We start from the raw sequence: 21289 nt of genomic DNA on the forward strand, positions 1-21289 counted from the left end.
ATAATTCTTATTAATTCTAGCATTTAGTTATTTATTATGGTAACGTAACACTACTATTTAGGTTTTATTTACTAAAACATATCTTGTAGACAAACACAGGAAAAAAATACGAGAGAGAAACGGCACAGGTCCTTCCAGAAAAGCAAGCTACTAGAATGAGCAGGTCAATAAAACTATTTGTAGAATGGAATAGCTGTCTATTTTCAGATCATTAAGATATTTTTAAATATCCTGAAACCAAACCCAGATTCTAAAGGCAAAGCCAGAACCATTCACTGTGTTTATTAAAATACAATCTCTTATTAAGTCTTGCACAGTAAGAGAGGCCAAACTCACCCTAACATGACCTTAGATTCAGAAGCCTGCCAAAGAATCTGTATAGAAATAGCAACTAAATGTTGCTTATACCTACTGTTTCAAGTAATATAAAATAAAACAAAAGCTTACTAGTTATTTTAGGACTTAAATAGTGAAGTAAAATCTGACAAAGAGAATATGGGCAAACACTAGCAGCCTTTTAAATTAAACATACAAGTTTAAATTATATGAGCTAATTTATTTTTAAGACTTTGAACACTGAATCTTTAACACTAATTCCCTACCTTTTTCACCTTTCCAACTCCTTTTAAATATTTTCTCATTGAGAAAGTAACAGTTCAACTCTATATCTGAAATTAATAATGTACTTTATGTTGGCTAATTGAATTAAAATTTTAAAAAAAAAAAGGTAAGGTTCTCTTCTTGGCAGAAATGCACTATTATGGTCCCTACAGGGAGCCATTCCAGCAGCACTCCTGACAGAACTGTGAATTCCTTCTGTTCCTACTGCTTAGCCCACAAATGCCTTTATTGCTGTTTCCAGGTTGTAAAGATCTGTTCAAAAATGTTACAAAGCCTAAAACAATTAGTTTCACTATAAATGTATGTGCACTAACCTTAGCTGGTTCCCTGCTGCTACTCAGGGATCCCAGAATCATCTCTAGCTTAAAAAGGATTAAAAATAGTATAGAACAGGATCTAAGCAACAATACTCTCCAAACGGAGAATTTCTAAGTTTCTCTCATAATTAAGTGGTGTTCATCCAGGAAATTCCAAGTTTTTGTGAAATGTAAGCATCAATCAATATAATTTACCATACTCATAGGCTAAAAATACTCCACCATTTAATCATTGTGCTGGTACAGAAAAAAAAAAACAATTAACAAGCTTCAACAACTGTTCATGATCAGAACACTCAGAAAACTAAGATTAGAAGGAAAACTTACTCAACCAGATAGAAAGCAGCTATGAAAATTCTATAGCTAACATCATAACTATTAACACAGACTTGATGCTTTCTTTCCTCCTAAGATCAGAAACAAGGCAAGGATTTCTGCTCTCACCATTTCTATTCAACTTTGAACTGGAAGCCCTAATCAGTGGTATCAGAAAAGAAAAAGAAATTCAAACTGGAAAGGAAAAATAAAACTGTCTTTAATCGCAGATGACATGACAGTATATTCAGAAAATTCTAAGGAATTTATCCAGACTTCAAGTTAGATTATAGAGTTGTAGTAATCAAAACAGAATGGTACTGTGGTACTGGCACAAAAAGAGACACATTGACAAAGCAAGAATATACAATGGGAAAAAGAATGTCTCCAAATGTGTTGGGAAAACGACAGCAACATGCAAAAGAATGAAACTGGACCACTTTCCTACACCATACACAAAAATAAACTCAAAATGTACACTGACCTCTACCTCTGAAACCCGTAACACATGTTAACTACTTGAATTTAAATTAAAAAAAAAATTTAAAAAACTCTCAAAATTTAGATTAAAAACCTAAGATGGGAGACCTGAAACCATAAAAATCCCAGAAGACAGCACAGGCAGTAACTTCTTTGACACTGTCCAAAGTAACTTCTTTCTAGATGTCTCCTGAGCAAGGGAAGCAAAAGCAAAAATAAACTACTGCGACTACATCAAAATAAAAAGGTTCTGCACAATAAAGCAAACAACAAAACTAAAAGGCAACCTACAGAATGGGAGAAGATATTTGCAAATGATATATTTGATAAAAGGTTAGTATCCAAAATATATAAGGAACCTATAAAATTCAACACTCCCCAAATGAATAATCCAATTAAAAAATGGGCAGAACACATGAACAGACATTTCTCCTAAGAAGACATACAGATGACCAACAGATACATGAAAAGATGCTCATTATCACTTATCATCAGGGAAATGCAAATCAAAACCACAAGATATCACTTCACACCTATCAGAAGGGCCCAAATCCACAACACAAGAAACAAGGTGTTGGTGAAGATATGGAGAAATCTTCCTGCACTGTTGGTGAGACTGCAAACTAGTGTAGCCACTGTGGAAAACAGTATAGAGGGTCCTCAAAAAGGTTAAAAATAGAACTATTCTATAGTCCACCAATAGCACTACTAGGTATTTGCCCAAAGAAACAAAAAATACTAAATCAAGGGGATTTATAGCAGCATTATCTACAATAGCCAAATTATGAAAACAGCCCAACTGCCCATCAACTGATGAATGGATAAGAAGATGTAATATACATATATATAATGGAATATTAGTCATAAAAAGAATGAAATCTTGCCATTTACAATGACATGGAGGAAGCTAGAGAGTATTATGCTAAATGAAATAAATCAGTCAGAGAAAGACCAATACCATATGATTTCACTCATATGTGGAATTTAAAATACAAAACAAATGAGCAAAGGGAAAAAAGAAGAGCGAAGCAAACCACGAAATGAACTACAGAGAACAAACCGCTGGTTACAAGAGGGAAAGGGGGGGGGTGTTAAACAGGGGATGGGGATTGAGGAGGGCACTTGTGATGAGCACTGGTGTTGCCTAGAAGTGCTGAGTCACAATACTGTACACCTTGACACTAATATTACACTGTATGTTAACTAACTGGAATTTAAATAAAAACTTACCAAAAAAGAGAAAATCCTAAGGAATTTAAAAAAGACTTACTAGAATTGAGTCACACAAGGCAGCAGGCTGTAAGATCAAAATACAAAAACCAACTGTATGTCTACATACTAGCAGAGAACTGAAAATTGAAATTAAAAATACCATTTGCAATTAAAAAAACCCTCAAACTAGTAAGTGATTATGGCAAAGTTGTAGGATACAAAGTTAATATATAAAATTCAACTGCTTTCTTATATACCAGCAATGAATCATTGGAATTTGAAAGTAAAAACACAAGGCCATTTACATTAGCACCAAAAAATGAAATACTTAAGTATATAGCCAATAAATATGTGTAAGAGCTGTAAGTGGAAACCACACAACTCTGATGAAAGAAATTAAAGATCTAATTAATGGAGAGATAGTACATTTTCAGGGATAGGAAAAAATCAATACTGTTAAGATGTCAGTTATTCTATGTACAGATTCAGTACATACTCAGTCAAAATCCCAGTAAGTCATTTTGTGGATTATCAACAGACTAATTTTAAAATTTACAATGGGGGAAAAATTTTTAAAAATAATAAAATTGACATGGAGTGGTGTACCTGGGTAGCTCAATGTGTTAAGCCTCTGCCTTTGGCTCAGGTCATTCATTTCTCAGCATCCTGGGATCAAGCCCCACATCAGGCTCTCTACTCTGCAGGGAGCCTGCTTCCTGTGCTTTCTCTCTCTGTCTGCCTCTCTGCCTACTTGTGATCTTTCTCTCTGTCAGATAAATAAAATCTTAAAAAAAAAAAATTACATGTGGGTGTCAGGGTGGCTCAGTCAATTAAGTGTCTGCCTTCAGCTCAGGCAGGTAATGATCTTGGGGTCCTGGGATCAAGCCCTGTGTCATATGCTCCCTGAGCAGCCTCTCTCTCTTCCACTGCCCCTCTCCCCTGCTCCTACATGCTCTTTCTAATAAATAAATAAAATCTTAAAAATTAAAAAAAATAAAACTTACATGAAAAGGCAAAAGACTCAGAACAGCCAATACAATATCAAAGAAGAGAAGATGGAGGGGCACCTGGGTGGCTCAGTAGTTAAGTGTCTGCCTTTGGCTCAGGTCATGGTCCCAGAGTCCTGGGATGGAACCCCGAATCAGAGTTCCCTGCTCAGCAGGAAGCCTGTTTCTCCCTCTCCCACTCCTCCTGCTTGTGTTCCCTCTCTGGCTGTCTCTCTCTCTGTCAAATAAATAAAATCATTAAAAAAAAAAAATGGAGAACCAACCCTACCCAATTTTAAGACCACTATAAATCCGCAGTAATGAAGACAATGTGGTATCAGCAAAAGAAGAGGAAAATAGATCAATAAAACAGAATGAAGAGCACAGAAACAGACCTACACAAAAATATTCAGCTCATGTACAAAGGCAATTCAGTGGAGAAAGGACAGGCTTTTCAACAAATGAGACTAGAACAACTAGAGATCTACATGCAAAAACAAAAACAAAAACTAGACATAAATCTTATACCTGTATCAAAAACAACTCAAAATGGATCACTGACCCAAATGTAAACAGCAAAACTCCTAGAAGAAAAATAGGAGAGAGGCACCTGAGTGGCTCAGATGGTTAGGAGTCTGCCTTCAGCTCAGGTCGCGATCCCTGGGTGCTGAGACTGAGTCCCACATCAGGATCTCTGCTCGGCAGTAAGCCTGCTTCTCCCTCTTCCACTCCTCCTGCTTGTGTTCCCTCTCTCACTATCGCTCTCCTTGTTAAATAAATTAATAAATAAAAATCTTTTTAAAAAAATAGGAGAAAGTCTAAGTGCCTTGGATTTGGTAATGACTTTTTTTAAAGTAATCTCTACACCCAATGAGGGGCTTGAACTCACTACCCTGAGATCAAGTCACATGCGCTACCAACTGAGCCAGCCAGGCACCTCTGGTAATGACTTCTTAGACACACACCAAAAAGTATGAACCCTGAAAGAAAAAACTGGTAAGCCGGACTTCATTAAAATTAAAAACTTCTTTGTGACAGTCATGGTTTCTCTACCACCAGATAAGGAACATCAAGTCTTTGTATATCCCTACAAGAAACATTATGTGTTTGTAGGTTGCATCTTTTTTCTTTTTTTAAGATTTCATTTATTTATTTGACCGAGAGAGAGATCACAAGTAGGCAGAGAGAGAGGGGGAAGAAGGCTCCCTGCTGAGCAGAGAGCCGATGCGGGGCTCGATCCCAGGACCCAGAGATCATGACCTGAGCCAAAGGCAGAGGCTTAACCTATTGAGCCATTCAGGCGCCCCTGTAGGTGGCATCTTTTTAAACAAATGATTATATACATAGGAAGTTGATCTGCACTTTTGTTACCTTAATGTGTCTTTTAGATCATTAATACTTGTACATAGCATTCTTATTTGCAATTTTGTATCTACATGCTATTCCATTGTATGTATCGAACACTAATCAAATCTTACTGGTGAACTGTTTCAAATATTTTGTTATTACATATAATACTGCAAAGATTAAGCTTCACTTTCCAAACCTGACAGCACATCAGTACAACCAGTTCCTAAAATTGGGACTGCTGGGTTATAAGAAATGTAAATGATTATTGTGAAATTGCTTCCCATAATGGCTGCACTAATTTAAGCTCCTACCAGCAGTATAAGAGCGCATATATTACCCTACACCCTTGACAACAGTGTATTATCAAATGTCTTAATACTTGCCAATCTTACAGAGTGGAAAGTGGTACTCAGTGTACTTTTAAATTATAAGTTTTATGAATGAGGTGGAGTACCTTTTCATTTGTATAATTTCCATTAGTGTTTCTTTTTCTGGGACTGTTTATTCCTAAGTTTTGCTTATTCTCTAAAAATTGGAGTGTTGGTTTGATTGTTCCCTTGTATCACTACACAGTAGTCCTCTTTGTCCCTTTAAAGCCTTGAGGCTCTTAGTATATTTTATTTGATGCCAATACTGTTATGCTCACTGTACATCTTTGGTCATTTCTTATTTTTAATCTCTCTTAGATTTAAGAATTCTGAATATGTTTTTAGTTCCAAAGCAACTTTTTCTATGTTGCAACTGCATTCTCTTGAGAGTTTTCATTCCCTTTTCTATCACAGCTTTCTCTAATCTTTTCCATTACGTCTGCTTCCACAGGAGGAATCTGTTTGGTTATTCAGTGATACCCTCTTTGGAGTTGCTGAATTGATTTTAATAGGTTATAATATTAATAGCCACGGATTACTGCAATCTCTTGGATGGTGCAGAACTGACAGTCATATATAAGATACCCATCTTTTAAATTTGATGTGCAAGCAAATGAAGGAGCTGGCAAAGTGGAACTGCTCTGCTGAGGTTACAAAGGAACAAGTGGATGATATATGGCAGACCTCACTCACCTGCACAGACATGAGCAATTCATCCCACAAGCACAACCCTCCTGACAGCTGCTCATCAGGCAGCTTCCCAGAGGACTCTATATAGCTTGTAGGCAAGTATGGCCTCTTTCCACATGCCAGAAATATCCAAACGTACAGACCACCCACTAGCATGTGCATCTCAGATAACAGAGAGATCCTTGATCTTCACCAAAGATAATGACGACTTTCAACACCAGACATTATGAAGCTCTATGTTATAGTATTTTACCTTCCATTTTTCTAAGTAATGCACAATTATATGATTTATAACAAGGACATACAAATACTCAACTACTACTGATTCCTCTACTACTCCCCTGGTTATAACTGAATATAATTATCTTCAGGTCTGTTCTTATTTTAATTATGTAACTTTTAAACCTCCAACTCTTAAATATGTGTCCGAAGAAAAAAAGCTCAGAAACCTTATTCACTAAAGTCCTTAACATTTTTTTCAAAAAGTTTTAAGTTCCTTCTTTATACACTTTTCAAAGATTAGATAAATAGTTTTATTAAAAGTCTGGAAACATATGGCAAAACAAACTCCTGTACCTCAATATCTACTGAATATAACTGTGCTACATACCAAGCTAGACTATGAAGACAAAAACAGGAAAAAGCACCCTGCCCTCAAGAATCTCAGAGTTTAGCAAAAGAAAAGGGCAAGCTATAAAGAAATAAAATATAATGTGATAAGGACAATAATAAAGTATGTACAGGCTCCAAAGGTTAACGCAAAGGAGGCACAGTAACAAAGAGCTAAAGAGGAATTTGTGGTCAGCTAGATTTTTAAAGAGCAAAAAGGAATTTGCCCAGTGGCTAAAGGAATTACAGACAGACGGTAAGGACATACATTCCTTCAATAACGCTCCTAGTTTGAGACAGATACTTTGAAATACCTGTCCCAGAGACACAATGATTAATTAAGATGAAGTCTTTGGCCTTACAGAGTCAGGGGAGAGTAAACCAGTTAAAGTACAGTGTGATAAATGCTACAGTAGGGATAAGGAAAGAGTATTAAAGGCTTACGGGCCTAAACTTCAATGTGAGTAATAAACAGAAATTAGCCCAGTGAAATATGTATCAGGAGTGGAATGGAGGACCATGTCAGGAATCACGGCATTCCAGGCATAGAGAAGGGTCTAAAGAAGAGCAAGGACAGAGAGAGAAAGTGAAGACAGAGAATGTAGTTCAATATGGCAGAAGAAGAGGCATCTAAGATAAGGCTAAAGTTGAAACCAACAACCATATCATGAAGGGTTTTTAATTTTTTTTTTAATTTTATTTTTAACCAATCTATACACCCAATGTGGGACTCAAACTTACAACCCTGAGATCAAGAGTCATGTGCTCTACTGATGGAGCCAGCTAGGCGCCCCAAGGCTCTTTCAAATCATCACTTGGACTTTATCTTGAGGGCAATAAGGAACTACTAAACTAGTTTTTTTAACATGGAAAGACTGTTCAGATTTGTGTTTGTGAGAGCTATACTACAATAAATGAAACAGAAAGAAATAAATCTGGAAGTAATACAGCAGTTACAGTAATCCAGGAAAGAGTTTCTAGTAGTCTGAACTAAGACAGTAGCAACAGAGATAGAGAAAATGCATGGGGAGGGCTGAGAGACTGAGGATGCAGAATGAACAAGCCTTATAAATGATTTGACTGGAAGCAGAAAGAAAAAGGAATCAAAGATGAGGCCTCTGTGCCTGGTTTGGGCAAAGGGTGAATGGTACTACTTTCAGTCAGATAAGGAAAAGGGTAGAACAAGTTTTGAGTGGGTGAAATAATCACTTAATTCTGGACAGAGAGAGTATGAGATACAGAGAAGTTGCTCAAATGAAGCTATCAATAAGCAGCTGGATATGTAACAACTCAAGACAAAGTTTGGGTCAGAGATATAGATTTGAGAATAGTACATATACAAAGTAAATGATAACTAAAGCAGTGAGAACAGATAAAATTGCGCAGGGAGAATGAACAAAATGAGAAGAAAACCCAAGACAAAACCCCATAGAAGGCAAACATTCAGAAAATGAAGAGCTAGGAGAGTAGACTGAAAGAGAACAACCAAAAAGGAAGGTGAAAATATTAATATGAGAAAAAGGAGTAAGTGCTTAATGAATGCTATGTGTCATGCTAAAAGATTTATGGGCACTACCTCATTTAATCCTTAGACACTCTATGAGCAACTTATTATATTCTGCCTTATTAGAGATATGGCTACTTTAGCGTAGAGAGATCAACTTGCTCAAGTTTATACATTTGGTTGGGTGTGAGAAGTGCAACCAAAATCAACCCAATCCTCTGGAGACCTTTTTCTTAACTATTACACGATACTGCTCTCTATGTCAGAAAAAGTATGGTATCACAATACACAACAAATCAGTGATTCAAAAAGAAAGATACCATCCAAGTAGCAATGAGCTCATCCAGCAGCACCAAGATCTTGTTTCTAATAATATTCTCCATTAAAAGTAATCAGGACTCCTTAGAAAAATGACTGATCTGAGGAGTAGGCAAGAAATATTTAAAATGAGCCTGGAGCATCTTGCAGTCCTAAAAAAATAAGTGCTCAAAACAAAAATAAACAACAACAACAACAAAAAAAAAACAAACCCACAATAAGGGGCATGTCAAAGGGACACAGAAAACCAACTGACAGCTCACAATGGACACAGCTGTAACAACTTAAGCAGAAAATTAAGTAGTATTAGACTATATAATCCAGAGTATAAACTAAATTCATGAGTCCATACTAATATAAATAAACCATTAAATAAATAAATAAGAGAGGAGAGACAAATCTAGGGTGCAAAAGAATTCCAAACAAATGATGTAGATATTTCCCCTTACAGAGGTAGCACAACCTCTCCACTCCTCAAATATGGGCTCCACGTAATGACTTCCTTTCAAAGACTACAGTATGGAAAGGGGGAGAGGGTAGAGAGTTACTTCACAGTACTAAAACATGACAAACACTACCTCAGCCAAGTGATCAAGGTTCACATCAACAATGATAAGTTATGTTAATAGTACGGCCTTTGATATGCTGTGATGAAAATGGCACTTTGTATCTCTGCGGTTTTTCTCTCAAAAACTCGGTAACCCTAATTTCATCATGAGAAACTCATCAGAAAAATCCCACTGAGGGACTTCTACAAAATACCTGAAAATTCTATCTCAAAACATAAAATAGGGGCTCCTGGGTGGCTCAGTGGGTTAAAGCCTCTGCCTTCGGCTCAGGTCATGATCTCAGGGTCCTGGATCGAGCCCCGCATCAGGCTCTCTGCTCAGTGGGGAGCCTGCTTCCTCCTCTCTCACTCTGCCTGCCTCTCTGCCTACTTGTGATCTCTCTCTCTGTCAAATAAATAAATAAAATCTTAAAAAAAAAATAAAATAAAAACATGAAAAGTCTGAGACACTGTCACAGTCAAAAAAAGGAAGGATGATGGTCATGAAATGTAATATGGTATCCCAATAGCTCTCTTGGAACCCAAAACAAACATTAGCTAAAAACTAAGGAAATGGGAAGAAGTATGGACTTCTGTTAATCAACATATATTAATTTTGGTTCATTAATTGTAAAAACTATACTAGACCAATGTAGGATTTTAACAGTAGGGAAAACTGACTAAGGAGTTTATGAGAACTCTCTGTACGCTATCTTTATAATTTCTCTGCAAATCTAAAACTATTCTAAATTTAAAATGTTATTTAAAAAACAAACGGGCAGGGCGCCTGGTGGCTCAGTCATTAAGCGCCTGCCTTCAGCTCAGGTCATGATCCCAGAGTCCAGATGGGAGTTCCAGATGGAGCCCTGCATGCTCCAGTGCTCTGTGGGGAGTCTGCTTTTCCCTCTGCCCCTCACCCCCTTCTCCTGCTCTCTCTCACTCTCTCTCACACATAAATACTTTTAAAAATAAATAAGTAATAAAAAAACAAAGGGGGAAATTAACTGTGTCAAATGCTGATAATCAAAAAAGAAAAAGACAACCGAGAGCAGTTTCAGTGGATTAATAGAGTCAAAGACAGATTACATCAGGCAGAGGAGTGAACTAAAGCTGAGAATGGGATTGTAAGGTATGGCTTTTTCCAAGAAGTCTGACAAGGAGGGGAAGATCAAATCAGAGCCAGAAGTAGATATCAAGTTAAACAAAGTAGCTGTTGTTTTGTTTTGTTGTTGTTTTTTTTAAATAAAGGTATAATTCACATACCAAAAATTCACCTTTTAAAGTGTACAATTCAGTGGTTTCCAGTATGTTCAAAAAAATTATATAACCATTACCACTATGTACTTCCAGAATATTTTCACTACTTCAAGAAGAAATGGTATAATCAAAGAAGACCTAAATATATGAAATATGTTCATGAATAAGAAAACTTCACATTGTTAAGATGTCAATAAAACCGAAGTAATTTACAGATTCAATGCAAGGTCTATCAAAGTCTAAGAGCCTTTTTCACAGAAATGGAAAAGGTGATCCTCAAATTGATGTGTAATTGCAAGGAATCCTAAATAGCCAGAACAATCCTGAAAAAGGGTTCACAATTCTCAACTTTGAAACTTATTACAAAAGTACAGTAATTAAAATAATGATACATACCGACATACAGATCCAGATTTCGGATGTAAGCAATCCTTCAGTAAACCATATATTAGATATAGGAATTTTGTATATATTCATTCATTCATACTTTACTTCATTACAAGTTAAACCACTAGGAAGTAAGGCTATCAAGCATCTAACTCTTGAATGAATGAAATGAAAATGAATGAATGAATGAATGAATGAAAGAATGAAAAGCCCAGAAATAAACCTTCACATATGTGGTCAATTGATTTTTGACAAGAGGGCTAAGACCATTCAATGGTCAAAGGACAGTCTTTCAACAAATGGTATTATTAAAACTGGATATCCTTATTCCAGTTTGACTCTTAAACCATATACAAAAATTAACTCAAAATCGATCAAAGACCTAAACTAAAGAACTAAAACTATAAAATTCTTAGAAGAAAGCTTTGGGGAAAATCTTCAGAATGCTAGTTTGGCAACCATGTCACGGGTATGAAGAAAGAATAGACAAACTGGACTTTAGCAAAATAAAGCACTTTTGCACATCCAAGTGAACTATAACGACAGTGAAAAGACAACCAACTGAACAGAAGAAAATATCTGCAAATCATTTATCTTATAAAGGATTAATATTCCATATACCTAACAATTCCTAAAACTCAACTCCAAAAATAATTAATCCAATTCAAAAATGGGCATAGGACTTGAGCAGACCTTTCAAAGATATACAAAATGGCCAATAAGCACATAAAAAGATGCTCAACATTACTAGTCATTAGGGAAATACAAATCAAAATTATAGTAAGACACCATTTCACATCTACTAAGATGGCTATAATAAAACAAAAAATAAAATAAGTGTTGGCAAGGATGTGGAGAAATTGGAAGGCAGCTATGCTCACCACTATACCACCAACGCTGCACAGATACAGAGAAATTGGAACCCTTGTGCACTATTGGTAGGAATATAAAATGTTAGAGCTCCTGTAAATCAGAATGGCATTTCCTCAGGGGCAAATGGGTGGCTCAGTGGGTTAAGCTTCTGCCTTCAGCTTAGGTCATGATCTCAAGGTTCTGGGATCGAGCCCCACATTGGGCTCTCTGTTGAGCGGGAGCCTGCTACCCACTCTCTTTCTCTCTCTCTGCCTGCCTCTCTGCCTACTTGTGATCTCTCTGTCAAATAAATAAATAAAATCTTAAAAAAAAAAACAAAAACAAACAGCAGTTCCTCTGAAAAATTAAAAACAGAATTACCATATGACCCAAAAATTCCACTTCTAGGTACACACCCAAAGAGGGTCCCAAAGAGATATCTGTACTCCCATGTTCATAGAAACATTATTCACATTGCTAAACATGGAAGCAACCCATGTGTCCACTTATGGATGAATAATAAGCAAAACTGGTGTATATATATACATAACAGAATAGTATTCAGCCTTAAAGGGAAGGAAATTCTGACACATACTACAACATAGACGAACCTTGAGGACATTATGCTAAATGAAATAAGCCAGTCAACAAAAAGACAATTACTATTAAGATTCCACTTACATGAGGTACCTAAAGCAGTCAAAATCATAGAGACAGAAAGTAGAATGGTGGGTGCCTGAGACTAGGGGAAGGGGAGAATGGGGAGTTATTGTTTAATGAGTACAAAATTTGAGTTTCGCAAGATAAAAAGTTAAGGATGTGGATGGGACTAATGGCTATATAACATGAATATACCTAATATCACTGAACTGTACACTTAAAAATGATTAAAGCTGTAAATTTTATGTTATGTGTATTTTACTACAGTGAAAAAATAGGAAAAAGTGAGAAGCATTAAGGCTTGTAGTATCACACTTACTGTTTCATTACACAGATTTAAATTCTCAGAATAATTCTACAGACATTATTACTAAGCTAGACTTTTTTATACTGAAATACAGACTTCTCTAGCCTTCTCTCCAGGGCATATACCCTTTGAGGGTATATGTATCTCTCACAGTTACCTGTATTATAATGACATGTATTTTGTTCCTACCTTTAATAATGAAAAATTTCAAACATATACAAGGGAAGAGAGAAAGGAATAATGAAACCCCATATAGCTATCACACCACAGATAGTTTTGTTTTATCTCTAATTCCACCCCCTTTACTCTTCTTCCCCCAATGGATTATTTTGAAGCCAATCCCAAACATCGTATCATTTCAACCACAAATATTTCTATATGTTATCTCTACATACTAAAAGATACTGTTAAAAGATACATACAGCAAGATACAGGACAGAGTCCTGCATAAATTATTGTGCTGTTAGGTCAGATTTCGGATATGAGCAATCCTTCAGTAAACCATGTATTAGATATAGAAGCTTTGTATATATTCATTCGTTCATACTCTACTTCATTACAAGTTAAACCACTAGGAAGTAAGGCTATCAAGCAAGAAAATCAAGAAAAAGTGGCTTGAACAGTTAGTTTCAATCATAAGAGGGTCATTAATCAAAGGTGGTCTTAAGGGCACCTGAGTGGCTCAGTTGTTTAAGCATCTAACTCTTGATTTCAGGTTAGGTTATGATCTCAGGGTTGTGAGATCAAGCCCTGATTTGGGCTCTCCCTTTACCCTCTCAAGCCTCCCTCTCTTTCACATGGGCTCTCTCTCTTTTAAAAAAAAAAAAAAAAAAAAAAAAAGGTGTCTTAGAGACCTCTTAGGAAAGAGATGGAGAAAAGTGACACAAATACCACATACACTCTCAGGGGTGCCTGGGTGGCTCAGTTGGTCAAGTGTCTGCCTTCGGCCCAGGTCATCATCACAAGGTCCTGAGATTAAGCCCCACATAGGGCTCCGGGCTCAGCGGGGAGCCTGCTTCTTCCTCCCTCTCTGCCCCTTCCCCTGCTCATGCTCTCTCTCAAACAAAATCTTAAAAAAAAAAAACAAAAAAGTACCACACACAATCTCTCTTCCCTCATTCTCTCCCTCTCTCCCCCCACCTTTCATATGATACAAGTTATTTAGTATATGATAACATAACACGGTCATATTATATGATTATTATACATAAAGTAATACATGTAACTGCATATTTCATAAAACTAACTCAATGCAGAAAATTTCTAGTCATCTGTCCTTACCTTTTGTTGGACTGAGATTCTGGTCTATAAATCCTCTCAGTTCTGCATTTGTAGAAGTCAAACCAACCTGAATAAAACAGTTTTAAAAATTAAAAACAGGATCTTATGTATTAAGTGGTCATTTAATAACCTATTTTACACTTTCTATTGAAGAACCATGTCAAATAATATAGATAGCCACATAAAAATGAATTAACCATACCACTGATACCAGAATTAAAAAGAAAACGTTGCTTAAAATGGGAAAAACAGAAACTGTCCAGATTAAGATGAAAATTAATGAAATAATGTCACTAGTGAACAGAACTGAAATCTACAGATTTTACTGATGGTTTTTTTGAAAGCAAGTAATGTGGCAGTCCTGAAGTTGCCAACAGATACAACACAATTCCGCCTTCATGCTGCCCTGAATTTTTACTGTTCATAATCACTACCTATAATGCTTTTCAACATTATGATATGTAATGGATCAGATAAAGACCATTAATACCACACAGTAAGGGTGAGGTGTACTGGTCTCAAATCCAGCTGCCTGGGCTCATACTCTAGCTCATCAAGACCACTATGTGTGTGGTCATGGTGAAGTCACACAAGTTCTCTACTTCTCAGTCCCTTCAACTGTAAACTGAAGGATGCTAGAAGTGCTTACCAGTTTAGGTGCTTACCAGTTTAGGTTATTAGAAAGATTGAGATAGTTCATGTAAATCATCTAGCACAGTGTATGGCACACAGTGCTCAATCATAGTAACCTTCGTAACTATTAATATGATACCTGAGGATTATCTATAGCAAGTGTGTTTATAAATTTACCTTTAGACAACTTATTTCATTTAATGTGACAGCCACTGGACTTCTTGGAATCACAGAACTAAATACTGTAGTATCATCAGAATTTTAAAAACTTATTACAGAGCTAGGAGGAAAAAAACTCTCCATTTTTGAAAACTTGACATAACCAAGATTCCAATAAATGATTCTACTATTACTATTATATTATTGTTTTAATCCATATAGATTTGTCATTTTCAAATATCAGTGCTAACTTGGTACCTCAAACATCCTTTCAAAGTACTAGCACATTAAAAATATTTTAAAGAACACAAAGCTTTATAACTTTGTATCTGTGCACTTAATGTTATTTTTAAAATACCCACTGCTAAAAACTTATTACAGAGCTAGGAGGAAAAAAACTCTCCATTTTTGAAAACTTGACATAACCAAGATTCCAATAAATGATTCTACTATTATGTTATTGTTTTAATCCATATAGATTTGTCATTTTCAAATATCAGTGCTAACTTGGTACCTCAAACATCCTTTCAAAGTACTAGCACATTAAAAATATTTTAAAGAACACAAAGCTTTATAACTTTGTATCTGTGCACTTAATGTTATTTTTAAACTACCCACTGCAAAAAAAAAAAAAAAAACTACCCACTGCATTAGCAACATATATTGTTCAAGGGCACTCATTTGATACTTTAAAATTTCATAATGTAAGAACTAATTATTTCATTATTTAGTAATTCATATGCACTACTAATAGCTGTTTCTTTCTGTCAAGAGATATATTACCAGAAATATTTCTACATATCATTCACATCATGGAAAAATAATTCTGATGCAAACCTATCTCTAGCATCTAATACTAAATTTTTATGATAGCAGCTGAGTGGAAGACATCTAAAATGCACCTTCTTAATTCTATGTAGTTAATGGTACAGATACTTAATTCTATCTAGCTTCTTATAAGTATGCTATTAGAAATAAACCTTTTGCAATAAAATTTGTAACAAATTACTACTACATGGATCTCCAGAAATGCTCACAAATATTAATGTTAAGTGTTTGATTTGTAGGGCGCCTGGGTGGCTCAGTTGGTTAAGCGCCTGCCTTCGGCTCAGATCATGATCCCAGAATCCTGGGATCAACTCCCACATCAGGCTCCCTGCTCAGTGGGGAGCCTGTTTCTCTCACCCATTCTGCCTGCTGCTCCTCTGCTTGTGCTTTTTTTCTCTCTCTCTCTCAAATAAATAAATAAAATATTCTTTAAAAAGTGTTCAATTTGTAAATGCCAAGAGTTTACTGTGGCATCACTAACATGCCTCTCTTGAAAAAAAAAAAAAAAAAAACCTTTCTGCTAAAAAAGACAGAACTTTCATTTGTGTTCTACTGTAAAAAGAAAGCAAAGAAGGCAAAGACAACCTTTAATAGTCCATGCTTAATATAATGTGATCATTTAATACACATATTACAATAATTTCAAAAGCATCAGTTTACATCTTTTTGTTATTATACAAAGATAACGGCAAAAACCTCAACTGAAACCACATAGTCACAGCAGAGAGTTCACAGTAACTGGGTTACTGTTATGTTTAAACACCTGCTCTTAATGGCCAACTTCTGCAGAGTGAAGCAGAGAATGAATGTGGAAACTTTTCAAGCAGCAGTACATCTGCATCTTAAAAACTAACAAATTATACCCTAAAAAGCTAAAGGTCAATTGGGAGTCAATCAATATTCCATGCTAATTTTGGTCTAATAGACAAGGGGAGGTATTTGTATTTAGAGATTATATAAATACTACTAAAATTAAAATTTCAAAAATTTATTAATCTCTGCTTTTTCATAAACACTATAAAGACTCAAAGAAGATTATCTGAGAGCAGAAAAAGCTGGCTAGGAAAGGCATTTACAAGTAACTTTTCTTTCCTTACTCTATTTAAGAAGAATATAATAATAATAATGGTTCACAGAACAAAAGTAAAAGCTGAACTCATTTTATGTAAAATTTTTCACCTAATAAGGTCCCGAGAAAAGTTTTCTATCTGAATATTCAAACACTGTGCTGCATACTATAAACAGTCACTAAATGTCTGTAGAATAAAAAATATCCAAGCCCAATTTTTAGGGTTCAAACTTATTTCCCATTAATAACATTATAATTTCACTAACATTCAATATTTTAAATTGGTGAAACTGAAAGAAAAGATTCAGTGTGAGATGATCTGTACACGGAGTTCAGCTCTGCCATCCACGAGCAAGGTGATCTTAGCAGTCACTGCAGATGAAGATGGCAACTCCTATGCGCATGACAAACTCAGAGAGCTTAGATCAAATTAAATAATTACGTGAATATGATTTAGTGACAAAGCAATACCCACGTGCAGGTTGTTATTCAGACGGTAATGACTTTAACTCTTCAACACTGACACAGACAATTCACAAAAGAGAAATGCAACTGAACATACAGAACACCAATGTGACCCAACTAGCAACTAGAGGGTGCCTGGGTCGCCAGTTGGTTGGGCGACTGCCTTCGGCTCAGGTCATGATCCTGGAGACCTGGGATCTAGTCCTGCATCTGGCTCACTGCTCAGCCGAGTCTGCTGCTTCTTCTCCTACTGACCTCTCTCCTTGCATTCTCTCTCTCCCTCTCAAATAAATAAATAAAGTCTTTAAAAAAAAATTAACTAGCAACTAGAGAAATGAATAAACTACATACCATTTTTTTTGCTGATTACATTGGCAAGACTAAAAAGAAAATAAAGGGAAATGGCACTCTCATACACCACTGATGAATATATAAATGAGTGCAACCTTTCTGAAATGCAATTTAGCAACATGAAACAAAAGCCCCCCAAAGCACACACCCTTCAGCTTAGCAATTTCCTAAGACGTTGCTTTATGGAAATAATCCAATGAGTAAGTAAAAATAAACAAAAAAGCTAAATAGAAAAGGAAAAAAAGAAAAAATTTACTTAATGGCCAATATCAGGAAACTGATGTAAGTCCATACAGCAGATAACATAAAACAGTCATTTAAAATGATGTTGCAGAGATATTAAGAAAAGACATTTATCATCAAGATTAAGCTAAATATTGGTTATAAAACAGTATGACCTCATTTTTATTCAAAATATTTATACACATTTTGTTATACACACACACACACACACACACACATTTGTATATATATCAAAATGTCTTCCTAGGCAAAATTTTGCTGATAGTCTCTAGGCTAGTTTCTTTACCTGTATTCTCTAATTTTTCTGTAATGACTATCATGGCTTACATATTATTTAAAAGATTCTTTGATGAGGCAAAAAAATACACATCATACTACCTTTCAAATCCTTTATTGTATACTATATAAGCTTAAGTCAGGACACACCTGCATTTGTGGTCATGAAGAGTATCAGTGAATATTAGATACGATTTGACAACAATTTTATCCCAGAAACAATGAATATATTGCCAGCTCTACAGACTTTCCTTTTTGCAAAATGATCCATCCCACAATCCACGCAGTTCTAGTATGACTGTTAATCTTTGAGCCTCAACTGTTGCCATGTCAGCAGAAGTAGACCCATGATTCAGACCTGGCCCGCTTCTTTCTCCACATCGGCTTGCCTAAGCATCTGGATCAAGCAGGGTCAACCAAAATAATTTGAAATATAAGTGATAAAAGGGAAAAGTTTCTTTTTTTCTGAAGTAAGAATTATAAAGACAACATATGGTATTCTGCCATCATATAGAGCCAAGAGATAGAAAAAGGGAGACAAATCCCTGACACCATCATTTGGTTCCCCTGTAACCAGATGTGTTTGAAGCCAGAGTACCACACAGACTTTCCAGTTGTGTGAATCAATACATTCCACACTATGCCTTAAGCTGTTTTTTTTTTTTTTGCCTTAAGCTGTTTTAAGTAGGGTTTCTATCATTTGCAACCATGAGACCTACTATGGCATGGTTAGACAAAAATAACTCCTCACAAAAAACTGTTCTCATAAGAGATATGTAAAATGAGAAGCAGAAAATAAGGATGTAAATATCTGAATACGTGTTTAATGATGGCTCTGTAAGACCTGGGCAACCTCTTCCACGTCTAAGAGTTACTTACTTCTCAGTGGCATGAGACACAATGGGTCATTCCCTCCTCCTTAAAACACTTTCTTCACTTGGGTTCCAGATCATCAGGAGAACACTACTTCCTTCCTTTCTGGTCATTCTTTGAGTCTACTTTGCTGCTTCTCCTCCTCCCCAGATGCTGGAGAATCCCTGTGCTCAGACCTTGGGTCCTCAGGTATACTCTATCCATTCACATTCTATATAATCTCATGTAGTACCACTACTTGAAAATAATTTAATATAAAATGACTCCAAATTTCTGTATCCAATCCCAACAATTTCTCTGAGCTCCAGAGTCATTTATCAAACTACCTAGCCAATATCTCTACCTGGTCATTTTTAGGTCTGTCAACTTTAATAAGTTCGAAATGACTGTTGAGTTTGCCACAAAATCCCACAGTTCCCCCAAGAGTTTTTCTTCTCATTAAACAGCATAACCATTTATCCAGTTACACAAGTCAAATACTGAGAGTCTTTTTAAAAATTTTCTCTGCCCTCATATCCTTATTACTCAATAACTCCTAACGGCTGTCCCTTCAAATACATCCTAGATCCAGCCACATTTCCCCATCTCCAATATCACTACCCCAGGCCAAATCACAATAGTTTGTTGTCTGAACTACTGAGATAAGTGCCAAATGAGTATCTTGCTTCTACTATGCCTCTCTTCCGTCTATTCACTCAGCAATCAGGACAAACTTTCTAAAATAGTTAAGTCTGGTCACAGCTGACCAGCAAATTTCCAATGGCTTCTTACTGACGTTTTAAATACACACCTATCGGGGCGCCTGGGTGGCTCAGTGGGTTAAGCCACTGCCTTCGGCTCAGGTCATGATCTCAGGGTCCTGGGATCGAGTCCCACATCGGGCTCTCTGCTCAGCAGGGAGCCTGCTTCCTCCTCTCTCTCTCTGTCTGCCTCTCTGCCTACTTGTGATCTCTGTCTGTCAAATAAATAAATACACACCTATCACCCAGAATTTGAGGCTCCACACAATCTGGCTCCTGCTTTCTGTCTGACTTCATCTACCACTCTTCCTTGCTTACTCTGTTCCACTTATAAAATGGTCATCTGGCTGTTCCTTGAACAACTGTACATTTTCCTGCCTCTACCTGGAATGTTCTTTTTCTAGGTACTCATAAGGCTGGCTTCCTCTTCTTGGATTGAGACTCAAGAGCACTTCTATCTAAACATCATTTCCTTAAAGAGAATTCTTCTGAAAACTTAAGTTGAAAAATTCTCTCTCACTGCCATCATTCTCTCTCTCCTTCCCCGGCTTTACTTTTCATAACATTTATCATTATCTGACATTAGGTATGTATTTATTGTCTTCTCTCACTACAGACACTATAAGCCACAGGAAGGCAGGAGCCTAGAATAATATCAGGTACATATACAGAGGGTGGGGAGGAGAATGAATTACTTATGGCACTGTGAAATAGTATAATCCTTTCAGTAGGTATCTTGATAAAACATATTAAAAGCCACTAAAATGTTCTTCTCTGTTGCAGAATGGCTAGTGAACTTGACTGGTTATTTTCAGACAGCCTATTTCAATTCTTTCCCACATGCGTCAGCTCAGCCCAATTTGAGGCTTGACCTCTTCATGTCCCTAACTCTAAGATATCAAAAGAGGATCAAAAGAGATCACCTCACTTATCCCTCTCCCCCTAGGTTGCCATAGCAGAAAGAGAAACATGTTGCTCACTGTGTGATTTCTTCCAAATATACAAACAAAATAATGGGAGTATAATTACCACTTGTTCAAATGCTTTATGTTACTTTAGGGAAAATACTTTTCATATAGCAAACTGTACATATGACTAGAAAGATGATATTTGATTCAAGGTAGATTTTAATCCAAAACATGCTTGCTATTTGAATGTTAACCAGCTTGTTCAAGATCATTTTTACTTCCCTTTCTTCCTAAGGAGAAAAAAATCAAGATAATATTCTGCAAGAAAATTCCCAATACACAGACTAAAACTTTGCTTCTTCTTTTCCCCAAACAACACATTAACATATATACATATAACAACCTTAGATTAAGGCAGAGTACTCCTGATAATTTATCCTAACAAAATTAATTAAGTGATAATGAAACAAAATCTGTATCTGCTTATAGCTGCTTAGAGCATGTCAAAAGCAAGGTTAATAATAGGGAAATAGAGATTAATCATGAAGGACTTTGTTTTTCATGTTATTCTTTAGATGTATAATGGGCAGTATTTGGAACTATCTGTCTGGCTGACAAGGAGACCTTTTCACACAATAGAATGCTGGCTTCTCCTAGTCATAATTAGGTTAAACCGCACATGA

The 21289-nt window shown here is 36.0% G+C and overlaps 1 protein-coding gene across 8 annotated transcripts in view; it reads right to left on the reverse strand.

Annotated features, from left to right (window-relative positions):
• The window catches only part of TFDP2 (transcription factor Dp-2), a 184877-nt gene that overhangs the window by 105345 nt on the left and 58243 nt on the right, over nucleotides 1–21289 (reverse strand). For all 8 annotated transcript variants that reach the window (XM_044251513.1, XM_044251510.1, XM_044251511.1 and 5 more), the window contains one exon: nucleotides 14062–14128. In XM_044251513.1, coding sequence (XP_044107448.1) covers nucleotides 14062–14128 — 67 coding nt within the window. Of the gene's footprint in view, nucleotides 1–14061; nucleotides 14129–21289 lie in introns of those variants that run through there.

Source organism: Neovison vison, chromosome 6, assembly GCF_020171115.1.
Source record: "Neovison vison isolate M4711 chromosome 6, ASM_NN_V1, whole genome shotgun sequence".
NCBI lineage: Eukaryota > Metazoa > Chordata > Mammalia > Carnivora > Mustelidae > Neogale > Neogale vison.